This window comes from Lepidothrix coronata, unplaced genomic scaffold (assembly GCF_001604755.1).
Source record: "Lepidothrix coronata isolate B3197 unplaced genomic scaffold, Lepidothrix_coronata-1.0 Scaffold1, whole genome shotgun sequence".
Taxonomy (NCBI): Eukaryota; Metazoa; Chordata; class Aves; order Passeriformes; family Pipridae; genus Lepidothrix; species Lepidothrix coronata.
The window spans coordinates 11,690,602-11,711,434 of NW_016690181.1; the positions used below are offsets into that span (position 1 = coordinate 11,690,602).

The 20,833-nt window shown below is 40.9% G+C and overlaps 1 protein-coding gene across 11 annotated transcripts in view; it reads left to right on the forward strand.

The window, feature by feature from the left end:
- BRSK2 (BR serine/threonine kinase 2) overlaps window positions 1–20,833 on the forward strand; it is a 320,754-nt gene that overhangs the window by 276,949 nt on the left and 22,972 nt on the right. For 7 of the 11 annotated variants that reach the window (XM_017812769.1, XM_017812785.1, XM_017812794.1 and 4 more), the window contains 6 exons: window positions 1,543–1,566; window positions 7,301–7,361; window positions 11,663–11,870; window positions 12,935–12,983; window positions 17,657–17,780; window positions 20,148–20,328. In XM_017812769.1, the coding sequence (XP_017668258.1) occupies window positions 1,543–1,566; window positions 7,301–7,361; window positions 11,663–11,870; window positions 12,935–12,983; window positions 17,657–17,780; window positions 20,148–20,328 (647 nt within the window). The remainder of the gene's footprint in view (window positions 1–1,542; window positions 1,567–7,300; window positions 7,362–11,662; window positions 11,871–12,934; window positions 12,984–17,656; window positions 17,781–20,147; window positions 20,329–20,833) is intronic. The other 4 variants (XM_017812798.1, XM_017812814.1, XM_017812823.1 and 1 more) reach the window with 1 other exon arrangement.

Here is a 20,833-nt window from a genome sequence, read left to right on the forward strand (position 1 = left end):
TAGATAGATTTGTACAGGTACAATTGAGGACAGCATTTGTCCCTAAATATGTGCATATTTGTATATATATGAATTATATCTTACCCAAATTTGCACTCCAGACTGAAATATAAATGGAGTGTCACTCAGACACATGAAAAAGAACTTACTGTAATGCTTCTTTCCACTTCTCTATCAATGCATAGCACTACAGCTTTTTTGTCCTATTCTAACTACGTTTTCATTTTAACTGTTCTCAAAACTGCCTTGGTTGCCCAGCCAAGCACTTGCAATGTTGATGTAACTGGAGGCATGGCTAGTTGCACTGAGCAGTAAACTGTGAAATCTACTGGGCATATATTAAATTTGGCATTTCTGTTGGAGACTGTCTTGTGGAGAATGGATTTTTCTCACCCAGCCAGAGGTAGCTCTGGCAGCTTGGGAGCCTGTTATTGAAAATGGAGAGAATGAGAGAGAGGAAATGACAGAGAGGAAGAAAAGCATTGCATCCAACTTGAAAATAATTTGGCTTAATAACACCAAACTGTTTTTTTATTTCTAATCTAATCTTTGTTAATGTGAAAAGGTGGTGACGCTTTCCTGAGACTGCTTATCTGCACCTCTGAAAACTTAATAACCTGACTATTCTTTTCCATTTTGAATGTGTTGGTTATTAGTTAAAAATTAAGAATACTGAAGTTTTCAATTGTCACTAGCCTTCTAAGTCAACATGCCAGAGATTCAGTCTGCTTTTAGAACTGCTTTTTCAGACTCTTTTCAGCACAGCATTGATTTATTCTCCATTCCCATTTGAAAGATTTCCTTTGCAACCTATAAGACCCAGAGACTGAATTTATTTTAAATGAAAAATGAGATCCTGGAGCACAAGATGGCATCCACAGAGATAAGTGCTGGGTTGCTGAGCTGGTATGTTCTAGCTGATGTGAATTCCTGACTGTAAGACCATCATGACTAATAAGGCAGTATCAAAGCAGATTCACAGCTTGAGCTACAATCTTGTACCCTGGGCTCCCAGGCTGGCTCAGAAATGCATGCTTTAATAACCAATACGTTTCACAGTTCATTCATGGCAAAAAAAGTACTTCTTACCAGGCCAGCTTGGGGGACAGAGGGACACTGCACTGAGCAAACTGGGGACAAAAAACCCCAATTTTCTTGATAACAGTGTGATGTAACTGTGCCTTTTGTAAGAGGCAGAAAAGAAATGCAGCATGAAGTATGAACCCCATTGCTCTGCTGACTACTTTAATTGGGATTTGGCTGGGAATTTTTTTTTACAGCCTTAGTATGTCCCTCTCCATATTCTCCAGTGCCAAAGGTCTGCAATATTGTGAGTGGGATAAAAGTTACTTTCTGGTAAATGAAACTGTCCCCCTAGTGTTCCTGGTCTCTGAAGACATAGGCACCGGTGGCAATAATTATGACCGTTCAGTTCTCCGAACAGTATTTCACTCTGCTTTTCCTACTCTTCTCTCCACCTGCCTCCACACCCTTCTCTCTTTCTTTCTCTCTCTCCCTCTCTCTTCATTTTTCCTTTCCGAGGATGGCGAGTGCTGATCCGTTGGGGTAAGCTCTAGTTTTGGATTATTCCTGTTGCGGGACCTGTTGTATCTTGTAGAGAAACTTTTCATTTGCAATTTACAAATACAATACAGGCTCATACTCTTCGGTGAATGAGGCTTTACAGCAGGGAGAGAGAGAGAGAGAGATGTGGGAAGAAGCATTTTTGGTGCTTTTGTGTGTGTTTGTGAGCTTTCATGTTGGACTCAGACTCCATATAATTTACTTTTTAGGATTCTTTTTTGTTCTCTTATTTGTCCCTCTGTTTCAACATCTGTGGGCACAGAAAACTATCCTCAGACACTGTGCAGGTACCAGGACACCTTCTGAGAATGAAACCCCCTTCTCCGTTTAGCACTTTTGTATCTGTTTGGTATCCTCCAGTTAATTTTAATCCTAATTTATCCATTTTTCTTCTCTTTTTCTTTCCTTTTTTTTTTTTAATGAAACTGAATCCCATCCATGTTATTAAAAAAATGCTGGGTATTCCCTCTCTTTTTAGAATGTTTTCTTAAGAGGTGAACAGATGGCCATAGAGACAGCTGTATCTTCAAAGCTCTTTATTTTCAATAAAGACAATATAGGTACAACTAAGAATGCAATCACACTTCAAATTAAAGTTCCATTTGTAAATACTTAGGAGAAGGAGAATATTATATTAATAAATGATTTAATAAAACCATTGTAATATCATTACAGACTATAGCGAAAGCTTCTTGAGAAAGCTAATTAGCGCCAGTAACATTTACTTCTCATGTTTGTAGCGTGCTTTACTATTTATTAATTCTTTCTAAACCATTTATAAATGGAACTCTAGTATAGCTGGCCAATTAAGGAGGGTGGTACTGTTCAGCATCACCCTCTGTACGCACTGAAAGGACAAAGCGTGTGTTACCAACACCTGCGCTCCTTTCTCTGTACTCTTTGTAAGGCTTCATCTTACAAGCAGTCATTACCATGAGCAGACCTTCTGACTTAAGCATAAGTATTCCAAGTAAGAGCTGTTACAGTATTATTTGCACATTTGAGATTGTAACACAGTGAAACAACAAAGGTATTCTATTCGTATTCCCTAAATCAGGGAGTAAGGAAGCACAGTTTGTATCTTTTAGACTCCCAAGAGTAATAGTGGTGAAATTTAACACACTTATTGCATATTAATTCAGGTCAATTTCAGGGGTCTCATACCCTGAAATTCAGTTTAGTTTTTTGGGGGTTTGAGTAAGCAAGGAAAGAGGAGTATCAAATTCCACCCAGTTTATGCTTGAAGCAAGTAAGAGGATGGCTGGATGTTTTTTGAAATGAGTTTCAAAACTACACATGGAAACTAATTCAAAATTTCTAAGGCATTTCACCCAGGGACACAATTCTGATGCATTACTGCATGCTGCATGCATGCCACTGGCTCCCCTTCTTGGAAGCATGGCTCCAGCTTGACCAGCTAAGAGGCTGTATTCAGCATCCTGGTAAAACTGTGTTATGAAAGCAAGTTCTGCTGGGACTGCAACAAGGCACCAAACTCCCCTTTGATTGCAAGAAAAAAATTCTGTGAAATGGTTATCGAAGAAGAAACAAATGCCGAATCCGACCTAAATGTGGCTGCGAAGCCTTTATGCTCTGCTGGTGTGTACGAGCAGATGCACTGTTTAAAGCACTTGAAAACTAATCTGAGAGAAGGGCTATGTAGAGATGCTCTGTGCATGTGCTATATGTGTAGTACGGTTACCAGGTCAGCTGCAATTATTCTGTCTTGTGTTTTTCTCCGTCTACACCTCAGCAGTGTCAGGCTTCAGCCCTCTTACTGCTCTCAAGAAATTCTGCAGTTCTCTGAAACCAGCTGGAAACTGGATTCCAGCCCCTCAGTTTCGCCAGTAAGAGAACACTGATCTGACATGAATTGGGCCTAGCACAGCTTCCTCTTTGACAGCAGCTGGCTAAAATGAGTAAAAAAATGCTTTAAAATGAAGGACCTTTTAACTTCGATGCTTTGAAGTATCAAATAGATTGAATAAGGTATAAAATCATCACAGCTACAAACTACAGCTCACGTATGCACATTTTGTTTCAGTCCTTTGCCTCTCTCTTTCATAGCTCAGACATCTCCAGATTATTGTCAGTCTGCGGAATGAGAGGAATAGCCTGCAATGGTCTCAGTGTCCACCTTATGTTTATAGTGCCCTCTGCATCTTCCCCCTCCTAAACCTTGGGTCTAGCTCCCTTATGGTTTTTCTTTAATTCCTCCCTCCAGGCTTGGAAAAACAACTGTGTCACTTGCTCCCAGGGAAGGGACCAAAGAGTCTCACCTGGAGTCTCTAAATGTGGCAGTTGTGTTTGAAGGAATGCTCTTTGTCTGAGCAACTGCACTGATTCTTCTGCTTGTATTTTCAACAATGTTTTGATGACTTCCATTGAGTTAGTGTGCAGGCATACGGCAATGCAAAACACAGAGCAAAATGAGTCATACAAAATGTTCATAGTTTCCGAGATGGTTGCATTTAGTATTAAGTTATTGGAATAATTATAAATTTAATAAATCCAGTAACATTTAATGCCTCTAAAGACTCTTAGGAGGTTATTCACTAACAGATACTTCCCACTGAATGAATTTAGTTCATAGCCGTGGAAATAAGGTAATGTCATATTTTTTTCCTCTTTCTACACATAAGACATAAGAGTCTGCCATACTAATGTGCTGCTGGTAGGGCCTCAAACTTTCATTTTCTTATGAGAGGGATAAAAATTTAAATTCTCTGTTCTTTCGCTACAGCATTTCAGCATAATGCAACGTTTTCATTACTTTCTTTTGGCCCTATCCCAGTTCTGTCCACCTGACTCTGAGATACAGGAGCAGTGCATGTGGTTGGTTTTTTTACAAACTGAATTATAGCATCGCTCAGCCAAGGTGATCTTGATGAGAGGGACAAATCTGTTATTTTTGCCTGTTAGCATTTTTGTACTGGAGTATAGAACCACATAGAAGGCCAGGGTACTGAGTTCTTATAGTCAGCTTGGAAACTATGTCCCATTTATAAAGGTACATTATGTTAAATTGAAAACGATGCAAGGAAGATCTCCTCAGTCTGGGTGTCATATCCCATAGCAACACTTTCTGGTAAGAGAGGAAAAGTTTTGAAAATGTAGAGCTCTTTTCACCTCAACATTTAAAATTAACAGAGGTTTCTTTAAAATCTTTTGACTGCTCCTATATGCAATTTCCAGTGTGGACAAACTGAAACTTGCTATAGGGCCTACTTTACTTCTTACTTATTTTGCATGTAAATCAGCAGCAGAAATAAAGCAGTCGTATGGATACTGAATGCATTTCCAAGAGGATTTCATACTAACTCTCTCTTATGTCCCCTGCCTCAGGCTCCTAGGCTGGATGAAAACACAGTACACAACAACAATTTTTCAAATATTGCTAAGAAACTGGGAATTGGGAGGTGGGGCCTGCCATATTTTGCCCTCCATGTGTGTGATCATTTTTGTAAAAAAAAAATAGGAGATAATAGGGTTGGGAAGGGAGAATTCAGGAGTGTTGGAAACACCTGATTGCAAAAAGGAAATAGCAGATTGGAACTTTTAATCGAGTATCCTGGAATTCAGGTGAGTGTCAGAGAGGACTTTCCCACCATAATTAAGAGTTGGTGGGAACACCTCCTTTAACTCTAAGTTGGTGTTTAACTGCATTTCTGGGCACCTGAATGCCTTCCACATTTGTCCAAGATAATCTATAGGGTCCTCTTTTAATTTATGGTTTGGAAGAAGCTTTTCCTGATGATTCATGCAAGGAAGATTTTTAACTAATTTACTCCCCATCTGCACAACACATCTGTGGTGCAGTCAGCTACTTCAGTTTGGGGAAAGGCACAGAAAGTAACCTTTCAAAAGTGGAGCAGACGGTTCTTCCCCTAAAATTACTTTGCATAAACCTTTATGAGTGCCCCAGATCATGATGGTGAAAATTTAGGTTTAATCAAGTACAAGAGAATGCCAAGAGTGAACTTCTAGTTTTTTACTGTTGCACTGTGATGGGCAGAGTGCAGCAGGGTACGAAGAGAAACTTAAGTGGGGAGTTTCTCCGTAGAATGAGTGCCTGAGATTTTCATGGTACCAATGTAGATTTAATCTGGCCGAGACTGGGGTTCTGCATTTCACCTACTTACTGTGATGAACAAACTGCAATGAGATACAAAGAAAACCATCAGTGAGTAGTTTCTGCAGATGATAAAAATAGAGAAAACAGAACATGCCATTGTGTTCAGTTGTAGCTTATTCTTTCCTTGGAAATACTTCCTCTTTTGCCATTCACAGATTTTTTTAAGAATTCTGCTCAAATATTTTTAGCAATATATGTCGGGAGACCACCTGAGAAACCGATGTTTTTGTTTTATTCTACAGCAGAAGAGAGTAAACTGACATAGTTTATGGTCTAAATTTCTTTTATGTATAAGCCGACATCAGCTATCTGACCTGTATAAAATTTTAATATATACATGTGTGTACACACAGACACATATGTATACACATACACCCATGCACTCCATTTTCCAAGCATATACAGGAATTTCACCTTTTTGTGTTTGCTACCTGAAGGCAAGTAATTGCTTTCATGACTCTTACTATACGTGAAACATTGTTAGTTTTGCTGTATTAACATATTGTTGCATGGTGGTTGTTGAACAACTAGGTTCTTAGTGACCTCCTTTCCTATAAGATGTTTCAGTCTTCAACTTTGTGTTTAAAAAGGATAGAAAGCAGCTGCCTCTGGGGCTCGCTCATGTTCAGTCACACACAGGGTGTGGGGTTTTTTTGCTGGGCAGCCCTCCTCCTAGAAACTTGTGCTGAAATGTTTGTGCAATTTGGCCTGTCTGCTCTTTCACCATGTTTAGCATAGCACATTTGCACATTTTCTTGTCAGTAGCTGACATTTTTCATCGGTGGCCTTTGCTGGAGAGCATAAGAGCATTACAGTATAGGTGACCTTGTCAGCAAATAGGGCAGTTTACTGTTCCTTGACTGACCTCTTTTTGAGGGCACTTGAGCTGTTATCTTGATATTAGTAAAGTCATCAACAAAAGCAGAACTGATTATCCATTGAGAAGGCCTGGCTTGTTTAATGCAGCAGCAAGAAATCTTGCTGGAGAACAAAGATGTGAAAACCATCAGTGATACGCTGGAAAGGGTTAAGCCAATGTGATCTTTGATTTCAGTGGGAAGTCATCACATAAAAAATGATTGTGTGCTTGGGTCAAGGAGACTTGTTTTTTAATTATTATCTGGAATAATCCCCTTCCTTTGTGTCTTGTGAACACGGTGCTTTTCCATGTTGCTCGTGACAGAGAAAGTCTCATTCTGTGATCACTGGGTCTGTGCAAAACAGAATTCTCAGCACCAATATGAATGTCTTCACCATCTTTTTGAATTCAGCAGTTCAACTTGCACAAGTCAGATGTAGTAGCTTCCATGCGCTTGATGTCCAAAAAGAAATTAGCAACTGCCTTAATCAAAAGGGATTAATAGTATTCTCCCTGAGCAACAACATTTCTTTGATTTGGGGGGGGGACAACTGAAAAATGTGACAGTAGTGAAAGGAAGGAAAAGGAAAGAGTCGTGTGCTTTTCCAGTGACAGCCTCCCTCCTCCTCCTCACTTCATGCCTGTGCCTGTGGTGGCTGGTGATCAGGGTTATTACTTGTCCAAGTTTTCTGAGAGATGTTTTCCTTATTGTGTCCATTCAGGTCTCGGTCAATCAGCGGAGCATCATCTGGGCTCTCCACCAGTCCTCTCAGCAGTCCAAGGGTAAGTGGTGCTGCTTCAAGATCTGTTGGTCCAATTCACTCACACATGCTTGATGCTTTCTGCATCTGTTGCTCCAGAGCTGTGGCTCTTAGCTGGGATGTTTTGTTTTTCCTTGGCAGCTTATAAATTTTCACGGATGGTGAGGGAAATGCTATTTACAAATGCAAGCAGAGAATTTCTCATACATGTTCCCTGCACTGTTAGCAGGGATCTCACTGTGCCCTTGCCCTTTTTCAGTCTCATAAGGACACAGAATACCATTGCTATGACTAAACACTGCCATATCCAGCTGAGGTCTGCATACAGTGTGGCTTCAGACCGAGTAATCAGGAATCATTTCACAGCTGTCTTCAATTAGGTCTCAGTAGAGCACCAAACCATGCTGGTTGTCTTCTGTTTGCCTCAGAATAGCTTGTATTAGAAAGTCAGAGAAAATAAATTATACAATTTGAGGGCTAGCAAATTCAAAAGGAAAGTAAGAAGTTGACTGACTAGGATGAGTAAAGAACATTCAAACCCCTATAAATAAGGTACCTTCACATGCCCTTTTTAATCATACAGTCAACTAAATCCTGGTACTTACTGATACTTAGCTAGTACAACACACGCCTCACAGTACGTGTGTTGCAAAGTTTACAGTTTCTAAGTGCAATGACAGGGGCCTCCATCTTCTTGTTAACTTCTTTAGGGATTAAAGTGAGTGTCTCTAGTGCCTGACAACGTCTTTAAGACTGCAGCGCTTACAAAAGTCTAGACCTCATCAAGGAGTCTGTAGGGCTGTGGCAATCCATGTTGCCTGATTGTCTGGTCCAGAGTCTTTGGAGAGTTTCTACATACTTTTCATGACTTCATGAGAAGATGCTATCCGCAATTGGAAATGGATGTATTCCGTGTGTTAGGGTACAGATACACCTATGGATCTACTCTTAGTTATAGGAAGATAACATCAGTATTCCAGGTATTTGAAATTATAATTCCCCAGGAAGATTCTGTGTAATTCTTACGAATGAAGACACACTGTCAGGTGTAAATTTATAGACTAGTAAAGCTTCCAACACCTTGCTTGATTGAACTGTTTTCTGAAAGATATTCTAGGTTCCTGAAAATTGTTATCCTGTTTTGCAACTGGCATAAATGTATTTGTGGTCTCCTCTGTGCCTTTAAAGTGCTAGGAACCAGTGAAGATCCACTTCTTTCTTTCTGCACTGGGGCTCCTGGTTATCAGTGGAAGCAAGCAGAGGTCTGAGGACTTTTATGCTACTGCAAAATGTCCTGAAAAAGAGCACAGAAACAGTTTTGTGCACAAAATAAGCATCCAGTGCAGCAAACCTAAATCTTGATGTCATCAGTTGATCTCTTGGGTTCAATTACTGACATCTCAGTAGGACTACATCAAAGAATAGGGTTGACAAGATCTGTTCCATAGTTGCTGTATCTTACCATTATCACTTAATAGGCAGTTGATTAAATAGTCTTCAAAGGGATTTAGCAACCAAATGTCATTTTCAGCAGATCATAATGATATATTAAGGCAGGTAAAATTTGAGGCTTAAAAGGAAATAATGGAATAAAAATCATATTTTTTTAAGAGTCCTTGCCTATACATCTAATAGCACCTTAGATTATTGAAAGAGAACATACTTTAAAAAGCAAATACATATTTCATTTTATGCAGTGCTTAGGTTCAGTTCTATGAGGAATTGAATTCAACAGCAGCTAAAAGTTCTTATATTTCACAAGATCTCGTTAATGGTGTTCCCCATGGCACCAGCTGAAATAGAGACGTAATCTTGTTCTTCAGTTCATTATTAAGAATGTGGTAATTAAGGGTGCCTCTTCAGATTCCTAATGGCTCAAGTGGGAGTTAAATTTGACTTTTGTTACTTTCATATTTGTTTCTCAAACCATCACACACATAAGATACAAAAATTGCAAGGAGACATTTGCAATCAACAGTCTTTGACTTTTATGCATTGATGTCATTTGCAAATGTTTAATATTCAGGTGCTGGTAGTGACTTCCACAGATAACCACTTTCCTCATCTTTTCCCCATCGTTTCCCATCGGCAATCAGAATTTACCAACACAGCAGATTTTAGTTTAGCTTTACAATCCTAATAATAATACAAATGTTTTGATGTAGTGATTTTTTTTTTTAATTTTGGTGGCCTAACTTAAGTTCTTTGAAGTAATTACAAAGCTTTAATGCAAACAATTTCAGGAATGAAGCTTTAAATAAATTTCTGCAATTTTTAAAGTATGGCAACATTGTACTAATCCATCAAACCCAGGAAGTAAACTCCCTAGTTAGTAAGTGTGCTTACATGGGACTGAAATTTGAGGCATGGTTACATGTACATGGTATGTCTGGACAGTGCTTGATTGCAGCTTTTAGGTGTTAAGAATGGATAATAATAATGGTGATATATCATTTTTCATAGGTAATAATTTATAGAAATCATAATCTAAGTGTAGACCAAAGCTAAATATCTCTAATAGCAATTTCTATTTTTACAATTTTTCCAGTACTTGTAATCTAAGGTGTTAACAACCAATGTTTTGTAAGGACATTTGTTTTATTTTAAATGTGATTTTTAGCTTACTAATATCCCTTTAAAAGGCTTCTACCCTTCCAAGTCTGTCTATTGCTGTTTGCTGTCAACGTATGAATGGTTTCCCAAAATGCCTCTTAATATGTGTAAATATTCTTGTTTCGGAAAAAAAAATCATAATCTCATTTTGATAACTCTGTGATGGATTATGAACTTTGCTTGTCATTTTCTTTTTAAACTGTGTCTTACAAAACAGTAGCTCACCTCACCCTCTTCTTAGACTTGAGACTTAATGGCAAATATTGCTGAGATTTTATGACAGAAATTCCAATTATCAGGCTGTCCTTCGATGCAATGAGGGATGTTGCAGGAGAAGCATAAAGTCTGATGGAAAATATAATCTCTTCCCAGATAAATAAATTTGCTAGGCCTCACTGAAGTTTTTGCTGTAGCAGTTTACAAATCAAACACCAATCTGAGTTCATAATTTTTCTCGTGGTGTTTCATGCTCTGAAGCCTCCAAGTGAATGCTGGAGAAATTTAACCTTCCAGGTCAGGAGAGGAGAGTGGGTGCCCAGGTGGCATTACTCTCCCTTTTCCTCCTCTTTCTGCAATGGGTGGCTGCAACTCGGGTGTGCATTAGCCAGTCAGGGGTAAAGAGGAAGGAAAGAGGTTCTGACTGGTGTGTGCAGTAACTCTGTGTATCACCTGCCACTCCCTATGTATCACACACCTGTTCTGAGTTTCATCTCTCTACTGGGTTTGCACATGGGCACATGGAGCTGAAAGAGGTGGTCCCATTCTTGGCACATCTCAGTTTGTCTGTGGCTTGAGTGGTTCTTCTTCCCCTTCCTCACCTCCCTACAGCATCGTGCTTTTCACACTGCAGGGCAATCAGAACAATCCCAGAGAGATGGCATTTCTCTCTTCTTTTTTCTTAGTTACTTTCTTTTTTTATTTTTTTTAATTTATTTTATTTTATTGTTCCTTTGTTGTACTTTTCTTTCTGTTGTTTTCCTTTGCTGACACGTGGTTGGTTAATATGATGAAGCCTGTTATGACACTGTTGTTCTTGCTGCTGCCGCTGCTGCTGTTGTTGATTATGCTGTGTTCCCAGCTAACTGCATGTCTTTTTTTTGTTTTTTGTTTGTTTGTTTGTTTTCGTTTCTTTGCAAAATCCCTCCCCCCACTACCCCTTCACCTCCATCTCCTGTGTCTCCTTGTGACATGGTGCATCTTTGTGACTCGGATGGATTTTATTCTGACTTTCCTTTCTCTGCTCGCCCGCTCTATGCGTATTTCACTGTTTTTGATGTGCATGGACACTCTGCGTCTGTCTCGTAGCCTATCAGAAAGTTCTTCATCCCCCCTCAGACCTCCGACCTCCCTTTCTCTCCCCGACCCCAAGTCTCCTTGGACCCTGATGCTTGTAGGAACGCCTCCAGGCCTGGACATGTACTCCAACCAAAGCCAGCACTTCAGCCCAACCCAAAGACGCAGACTTTGCCATCCAAGAGCAAATTGGCTGAAAAACCACTCCAGTCTACTAAATCCAACCCACTCCCTACCAGCAATGCCAGCGCCCCCTCTTCCCAGAACAACCCTGTGCAGAATGCTCAGGGCCGCTCGCCTGCTGCCGGCTTTAACCCACAGCTGGCTGTTCCTAAAGTACAGACCAACCCTATGTCTCCTGTTAGATTGCTCCCTTCTAGTACTGACCCAAGCACCAAATCTATCCCCATCATACAGGTCACCCCTCACCCCTCTCCAAGGGGAAGTCCCCTCCCTACCCCCAAGGGGACACCTGTTCATACGCCAAAGGAGAGCCCAGCAGGCACACCCAACCCAACACCACCATCCAGCCCCAGCATTGGAGGAATGCCATGGAGGACACGGCTCAACTCCATCAAGAATAGTTTCCTGGGGTCTCCTCGCTTCCATCGTCGGAAATTACAAGGTGAGTACCCACCCAAACATACAGGTGGTTCTCATTTGGGCAGCTGTTCGTCAGGAAGTTGATACCTGTCTGGCTCTGCAAATTCCATCTAGCAAGGACTGAGTATTGATATGAAAGTGAGAGTGATAGCATCAGCCAAGCCCTAATCCCCATGTGAGCAGGCTCTGTCATGCCATTGTACCTGCTCCAAGAGCATCTCCTGAGCCCTCTTCATACTCCGTGCATAGAGCTCGTACGATCTCTGTTGTGGCTCTTAGACCACAAGAATAAGTTATCTTCACATTCTTCACTTGTTTTGTAAGTGAACTTAGAGCTCTGCCATTTCCCCTGTGGCTGTGCTCTGCTGCCTCTCCACAGCCACAGGCTGAGCCTTCTGCTGAAAAAAAGACAGCCAGTGGCAGTAGGCTAAAATTGTCCTTCTGAAGCAAAGCTTTTTTGATCTTGGTTAATGCTTCTTTTACCACCTTTGGTAATTGATGTAAAAATCTCTCTAATACAATCAGTGTCTTCATATCTGCTGGCCTACTTCAGTTTTCAAAGTCTCTAGAGTGTTGAGATGTGCAAAATTTCCTTCCTCAAGTTCCAGGTGGCTTTCTCTATTCAGGCAAAGAGCACCCGAAGTCACATGCATTATCCTTGGACGTCAGCAGCAGCTATCCCAACACTATGTGGTTTTTCAGGGTACTGGGATGTGATCCCATGGTAAAGGAAGCTCACAGCCATGAAATAGTTAGCTGTGATGGTCAGTGAGATTGTCTCTGAGATGGTCAGAGAACTGCAGAGAATTGCAGCAGTGTGTTTGGGTTTGAAGCCAGTGCAAGATTGCATAATGATTTAAGGAAGGGTGAAGTGAGCCTTGAAATGCAGCACTTGATTAGATGCAGTGATCTAGAGACATATGACCAGTGTTCAGATGTCAGAACCAGTCTGCAGAGGCAGTGGGCAAATGCAAGAGGGTGCAATGCCAGCGTTGTTTCATTGGTATACAAGCAGAAAATGAAAGGTGTACTGAATCATCAATTTCTTTTCTTCTTCCCTCTCTTCGTCTGTATGTGCATGGGCAGTACCTACACCAGAGGAGATGTCTAATTTAACCCCAGAATCATCCCCAGAGTAAGTAATTTGCCAGAACACTACCTTTTTTTTTCTACCACATACCAATGTCATTTCCTTGTCTCAGTGTCATAGGCTGACATATTTCTGTTCTAGATCAGTATCTGTAACCTGTTCTCCTGTGGGTGGGGTAGAGATGTTAAATGATTCTTCTGATAAGGACCCTGGATAAAATCTATACTTCAGAAATGGCACTGGGGGTCAACAGGTGATGAAACAGTCTCCCAGTAACCACCTCATTTTCTCACGGCTTTCTGAATTTGCTGGGTTTGTAACATGTTCCTTCTCTTTTCTTTCGTCTGCTTGTCAAATAGATCCCTCTTCAGGTGTGGAGAGGCTAATCTGTGGCTTATACTGGCACTAACTATGCAGTAAATAGTCTTCCTTTTAGTACAGGAGAGTGCATCCTCAGGATAACATGCAGAAGCCTCTGCTAAGATAATTCAGAGGAATCTTTGGCTGCGATACTAAACGCAGTGTTAATTCTAGGCAGCAGCACTGGGACATGGAGAAGCTATTTCATATTCACCAGACTCATTCCTGAAAGTCAATGTACATTTCAGCCATTTCACTGCACAAATATGCGTCACTGCATGGCAGGTTTGGAAGTCCCTGCCAGAGTGCTGCTCCAAACACTTCCTAATATGCAACAGATGCCAAATTATTCCTTTTTATTTTCACAGCTTGTGTTTGTGCACCCAATGCCCATAGACTTACCCTGCCAACCAAGGCAATTTGGCCTCTTGTTAAGATGCTTGTATGAAATATTCATGAGTCTTGGATGAAAATTTTGGGCACAAAGTTTTGTAATTGGTGACTGTGGTATTGTCTTAACAACTTTCCCTGGACCTGGTGTTTATCTGGTGTAAAATGTGTACTCTACATGCAGTACTGCATAATGGAGAGAGATAAAGACTTAAGAAGAGGGAGAAATAGGGATTAGTAAAGGTTAGTAACAGAAATCCAGGAAGAAGAATGGAATATATTGTGTTTTCGACACTTTTGAGCATTTACTAATAGAGAGGCATGAGAGAATTTCATAAAATTAGCACATCATTATGAAAGAAATATACAATACTCGCATCTCACATGTTTTTAAGGCCATTAAAACAGAAAACCTTTTAGAATTAAATTTCTCTTCTTCATTGTATGTAAGTTGTTGGAAGTTTTCCTGTTAATTTATTGCCCTCTCTGCTTCCCACTCACTCTTTAAAAGCTGGTGTAGAGAAGTGCCTGTCATTTGAGGCAGTTTGGATGCAAGTCAAAGCCTAAGGCCCTTTTTTCGTTTTCTGTATAATTGCCAAATTAATGAGTTCAATTGGGCTGCACAAGTCATAAAAAATAATGAACTGGATTATATTTTAACAATAGATGTCTGTTGCTCACTGTCCACTTTCCCATGTCTTATTTTTTCTAGTATTTTCTTTCTTTCTGTAAGAAATAAGATACCCTTATCAAGAGCTGTATTGACCTCATGGGTTGAGTGATAAATATATGTCCTTGCTCTGTCTGGTACAGCAATGACTGCCATTCATTTAACAAACCTGATGATTAGGTAATACACTTTGACATGTCTGGGTAATGCTGTTCTTTCTCATGTGAAAAAGTCCTAGAAAATGTGTTCGGGATGACATTTAAAGAGACTCAGCTCCATCTGCTTTAAACCTGCAAAGCTCCATTTGCTTAAGTAGAAATGCTGTTATTTATGCCAAGCAGGTAAACCTCTGGAGGTTACAGATCCATGTGCTCAGGGATAGAGAGGGAACACAGTGAGGCTCTCCAGAGGGCAATGTAGTCAAGACACTCCAAAAGTAGGAAAAGAAACAACATTATGGCAGTGAGAAATTCAGTGTGAAATAATAAAGCACCAGCTTCCATTTGCATGCTAATTTCTTTGCTTTTTCATCAACTGGGCACCTGATTAGATTCCCTAGTGTAATCTGCATACCCAACCTCCCCCACATATCTCCTATCTCATTCCCCCTTTAAGAGGTTTGCCATGATAAGAGAAGATTCTTTATTTTAAGTACATCTTGTACTGCTTACAGCCTGATCTCGTGAGATGCTAGAGCATCTCATTCAGCGTGCTGAAGATCATTGATTCGTACACATTTTAACCCAAGTTAGTAACACTTAATGCTCTCTAAGAGGAGAAAAACCTTTATTGTGTCATTTTACTCCAAAGCTGTCCCTTCTTCTTCAGTGGGCCTATTCCCCAGGTGTACGAGTACAGCTAGTTCTGCCAGTTTCAGGGGTAGAAGCCAGGGCCTGTGTGCTACGTCTTGATTCTGTTCATTACAGAAACAGGAGAGGCCACTGGCATCTACTCCATCTTATGCGACACCAGCAAAATTATTTAGTGAATTCCAGTGATTTACAAGCTGGAGCGTAGCCCAGGCTAGCAATGAGTCATCCAGAGTTAGTATTATGGGTGATAACCTTGCCGAGGAAAAGAGCCCAGCTGGATTCTGGAGACTCCAGACCATGCTGAACGGGAAAAAACCGCCCTATGTTCTGGGCCCCTCTTACCTGGGCTTGTTAAATGAAGGGCCAACAAAACCATTAATGACAATACAGAAATGAAAAGCCATATTTTAACATGGCAGATCTGCAATTAAATATGCACACTTTTCCAGGCCCATGCTTCCACTGGGCCCCGGAGTCTGTATTGCCAACCCTGGTTCAGATAATGATACATCCAAGCCTAAGACAACCAGCCGTTTTAGATAGATAACCAGGTGCTAATTTACTAATGAGCATAGACCCTTTACATGTGGGGAGCTATTGCCCCAGCTCTCCAGGGGCTTGCAGAGTTGTTATGGTGTGTGCGAGACACATGAGCTAATTAGTATGTAATTTTCTTTCACACTCTAACCCTGGCTCCTTAACGACCATTTAAATGAGAGGCCCTTTCTCTTTACTGCTCCCTATGCTAATCTCTGGCTCACTGGCTTAGTTACAGCTGCCTATGAATATTTTAGGGAGTGACAGTTTTCCAGCCCACTTTAATTGAGTGGGGGGCACTGGTTTACCAAATTACAAGTGAATCTTTCTGTACTCTTATTTTTGGATGCCTACAGTAAACGAAGCAAATAATTATTTGCCCAGCTGAGTGGTCTTCCAGTTGTGGTCTTTCTACTGCGTGCATTAAATGGGCTGTGAGCTGACTTATTCATGGAGCACTCTGGAATGGGGAATGAGTGCAAATTGCTGGACAATACTGAGGTCAAGCTTTGTTCTTTATCCTGAAGGCCTAGACTTCAAATTAGTTTCTTAGTTTGCTCCTCTCTCTCCTAGTCTCTGCCCATCCTTGTTCTGCCTCAGTCTGAGCCTTTGCCACAGAAAGTGAGTCTACTAATAACTCACTCCAGCTGTTCATTGCTTTGCTGTAAAACTGATGTATAGTAATCCATTCTGCAGATGGCTCTCCTTGTCTGGAGAGATTGTCTTCTTCCACTCAGTGGTGAATGTTCACCAAAATGAGTGAAAACCGTGCCATACTTCAAACCAGACTTGGCATTATAAAGTATGCTGTAGAGGAAAAGAAAGGCAGTCTCTTAGTGGCAGGTCTTTTCATTTCTAACACATTCATGCCAAATTCTTCCCTACTAGAATATGGCTTATGGAAGTGGAATTTTCCCTGGGTTTAGTTTGGTCTAGCAATTCTTTGGCTGTGTCTCATGGCTAACAGCATCTTCTCTCCCATCAAGACCACACCTGTCAGAGATGCTACCTTCAATTTCTCGGTAGTGTCTCCCATTAAAATTTATGTCCCTGAATTCTTCCTTTAGCCTGTTTAACTTAAAAGGTAATGTCAACAAAGTGGACTGGTAAAACAATAAGCAAAATCAAACATTTACTGATACGATCAGTGTGAAAAAACAGAGCAATTTCATTTTATGGTGAAACCATTACCTGATGCTGAAAGAAACTGTGAAGTTGGACTGCTGTCAGTGGAAAGCCTGAACTGTGTTTTGCATGGTGTTGGCATCTTCTTTCTTAGTACTGAAATTTCATTCCTTTGTAGGATGACCAGAGTTCACTCATTATATAGACACCCTGAATGAGACTAATGAATGGGACAGTCTTTGTCCTGACCCTCTATGTGGGAGTGGATTTCACTCACTGACAGATTGGAGGTCTGGTAAAATCTACAGCTTGCTTTAAAAAGCAAGATTTTGTGATTGTACCATCAGCCCAACAGGACACCTTTAGAAAAGGAACTTTTTAAGTCCTATAACACCAAAGGAGTTGAAATTGAGTGGGAAGGAACTTAAATCTCTGTGTTGCCAGGATCTGCATATTGTCACATGAAATGAATAGTTCCCTGGAGACAAACCAGAAGTGTGTCCCCTGGCTTATATGGGCTTTATATATGCAGTATTAATCGGTTATTGGCTCAGTCAAAAGAGTTACTGTTCCTCCTGATTTTTCATTGTTGCTGCCAGACTAAGACTGTGTGGTCTGTCATTTTACCAGTTTTCACTAAGCGAAACGTTGTTCTGGATGTTCTCTGACACTATTTTCCACTTACTATTAGCAATAACATCAAATCTGGAGTGTTATCAAAACTTTCTTGTGTATTTTTTAATTCTTTTTCCAGCTAGGGGTGTTTAAGAAATAAGAAATAGTACTCAGTACTCTAAACCATCTCTTTCTTTTCATCACATCAGGCTTGCCAAAAAATCCTGGTTCGGTAACTTCATCAACTTGGAGAAAGAAGAACAGATTTTTGTGGTCATTAAGGACAAACCACTAAGCTCCATTAAGGCTGATATAGTCCACGCTTTCCTCTCGGTAAGTCATCCCAGCTGCCTCTTGGAGGCACTGCCCTCTGGTCAGTTCCAGGACTCCTTGTGCTGTATGTTCCTGGACAGGGTCTCTGCTCCTTCAGGTGCAGCCTCTGTGGGTTTAATGTACATAACCTGTCGATTCAGGCCTCCACTGGACTTTGTGTGAACTACTAAGTGTAGATAATGCTCTCTAAGGTGAGAAGAGATTTCAGCCTTCTTGGCAAGGTCTCCAGGTTGCCGGTGTTTGGAATAACACTGCAGTTAGAGCACACTGGTCTGGGCACGTATCAAGACAGCAGTTTGCTCCTTTGTCAAACTAACCTTGCAGTTACTGGTCTGGGCAGCAGATTGGGTCTTCCCTTGTTGGGTAAGCCCTCCACCACTTCAGTCAGACAAAAATCCTGTCTTACATCTGCATTTGTTACTTTAAATCTCCACTTCAGTGCTGTATGGCAGAAAGAAGGGTTGTTTCCTCTGGTGACTGGAGTATCAAATGTTGCAAATGCAGTTTATATACAAGCTAAGAAAGGAGAGCGAAATTGTAATTTTTTTCCTATAGAAGATCCTTGCTATCATTGTCAAGAAGTACCAGTGAAGAAAAAGCACAGCAAAGTTAAATTAAGAGATTTTTCAGTTCAAGGTAGTCAACAACATAATTAGACTTTTTTAATAGCTTTAAGAGAAGGAGATTTAATTTCTTATATAGTTTGTTGATTTTTTTCCATAAGATACTGAACTCCATTTTAATCTCTATGATCATAGAATCATAGAATCAGCTGGATTGGAAAGGACTTCTGAGATCATCAAGTCCAACCCTTTTTCTTTTTTTTCTGAAATCCAATCTCTGGAAAAATCCAGTCTGCATTTTCCCCCATTCCATACTCCGGCCAGAATCCAGTCTGCATTTTCCCCCATTCTGTACTCTGGCCGAAATCGTCTGGGTTTTCCCCCATTCCGTATCCAACAAAATCCATTCCGGGTTTTCCCCCATGCTGTACTCCAGAAAAAAATCCAGTCCCCATTTTTCCCCCATTCCGTACTCTGGCAGAAATCCAGTCTGGGTTTTCTGCCACCCTCCCAAAGCGGCCCTGGGACCCCCCCCCCAACACACACAGAGGCACCGCAAGGTGTGAACCCCCCCAAGGTGACACCAGAACAGTGTTTTATTTATTGTAACAAACACAGAGGATCATGATGCAATGAATTTCTTCCAAAAAACCAGCCATAGCCCTTGTAACTATACAAGCGTACAAGGAGTAAATGCAGTATAGCAGCGTGCATCAGACACTGGTGTCCATCTCAGATTGATGTGAAGCAGCCACGTTACCGTATCAGTTTCATGCATTTAGCTGTGCTTCTGGGTTTATATTGTGGGCATAGCATGCACTGCTGTCTGTAGTGGTGATTCTGTGTATATCCCACATGTCTGGGTTTAGGTGTGATGTAGTGATTTGTGTGCAAAACCAGTGAGTCGTCTCTTTCAGCAACCTTCAAACTTAAATGCACTGTCACAACCTGCTAATTAAGTCCTTAAAGTCAGCTTCTCAAAGAACTCATCTTTGCTTTTCCTTCTAAATTAGAGACCAGATTTCTAAATTTGATTTTTTTTTTAATCTGGTCCTTTATGAAGCAGTAAATAGAATATGAGTATGTTACATTTTGGCAGAAAGCGCGAATGGTAACTGCTTGAAAGTTAGGCAGTTATGAAATTCCACCATGAGTCTGAAGATACAGATGTTGCATGATACAATGAAGTTTCTCAGAGTTCTTTTACATATTGGTAGGAGTTATGGTTTGGGTGAGTTATTTGCAGGTATGCTTTCCCTGTGGATATCTCAGGCGCTTGTCTAAGTGTCTGCTCTGTGTCCTGATGTCTGTTTGACATCAATCACCAAGCAGTTAGAGGTTGGAAAGGTCTTCAGGAGGTCTCCTGCTCAAAACAGGATCAGCTGTGAGATCAGACCAGGCCACTTGAGTGCTTTTTATATCCCACCAATTTACTACCCAGTCTCTTAATAGTTTTTACTCAGGAAAAAGGCATTTCTCAAAACTGGTAGATGAGTAGGAAAGGGAAGACTGAGTGTATGAAGTTGAGCAACATGTGTACATTTATAAGCATGATGGGTATTCCGCCAATATTCAACCTTTAAATTTGGATCAGTCCTGTAAGCAGCAGTGCATTCTTCTGTGGTGCCAAGCAATCTACAGTCTTACTGATTTCACAAGAACACTGTACTTTATGAATTCAAGACCAGAAGCAGGTCTAGCAAATGTTATCCACTCTGGAAATGTGTGTTGTTATAAATAGAATTTTGCAATTTTTTCACTTTATGCACTAGTTCTACTACCTTCTTCTACCAACCTGTTTCAGATTCCAAGTCTCAGTCACAGTGTCATCTCACAGACAAGTTTCCGTGCAGAATATAAATCCACGGGAGGTCCTGCTGTCTTCCAGAAGCCAGTGAAGTTCCAGGTGGACATAACGTACACAGAAGGGGGAGAGGCGCAAAAGGAGAACGGGATCTATTCTGTCACTTTCACGCTCTTATCAGGTAACCATGGCAAAGCTCTAAAATGGGTGCAAGCTGGCTTTGTCCTTGCTGATAATAGAGGCCTGCAAATTGCTCTGTCAGAGGAAAGAATATAACTGTCTTAGCCTCAGGGGGAAAATTCAGACAAGGGAAAGGAGGACATTTGGAACAAAATAGTGTTGGTAGCGATGGAAGTGGCAGGCAGGGAAAGAGATTCCCAAAAGGTGAAGTTACCACTTCCACGATTAGTGCTAAAATGGCTGCTCTGTACATCAGATCTGGAATATCTCATGGTACTGTCTCCGTGTTTCACTCAAAAGTCTCAGAGTCTCAGCAGGGCATTGTGAGGCCTCTAGTTTCTTCCTTCTGACAGAAACATTCACTCACCTTTTTCTTCTGGGTGGCCACATGTCCCCTCCAGGGTTTAAAACAAACAACCCCCCCACCACCTTTTATGCCTTCACAAAAGGAGCCCAGAAGCCATTCTTCCTCCTATTGAGTTCAGCACACCACAGTCCCTTTGGCT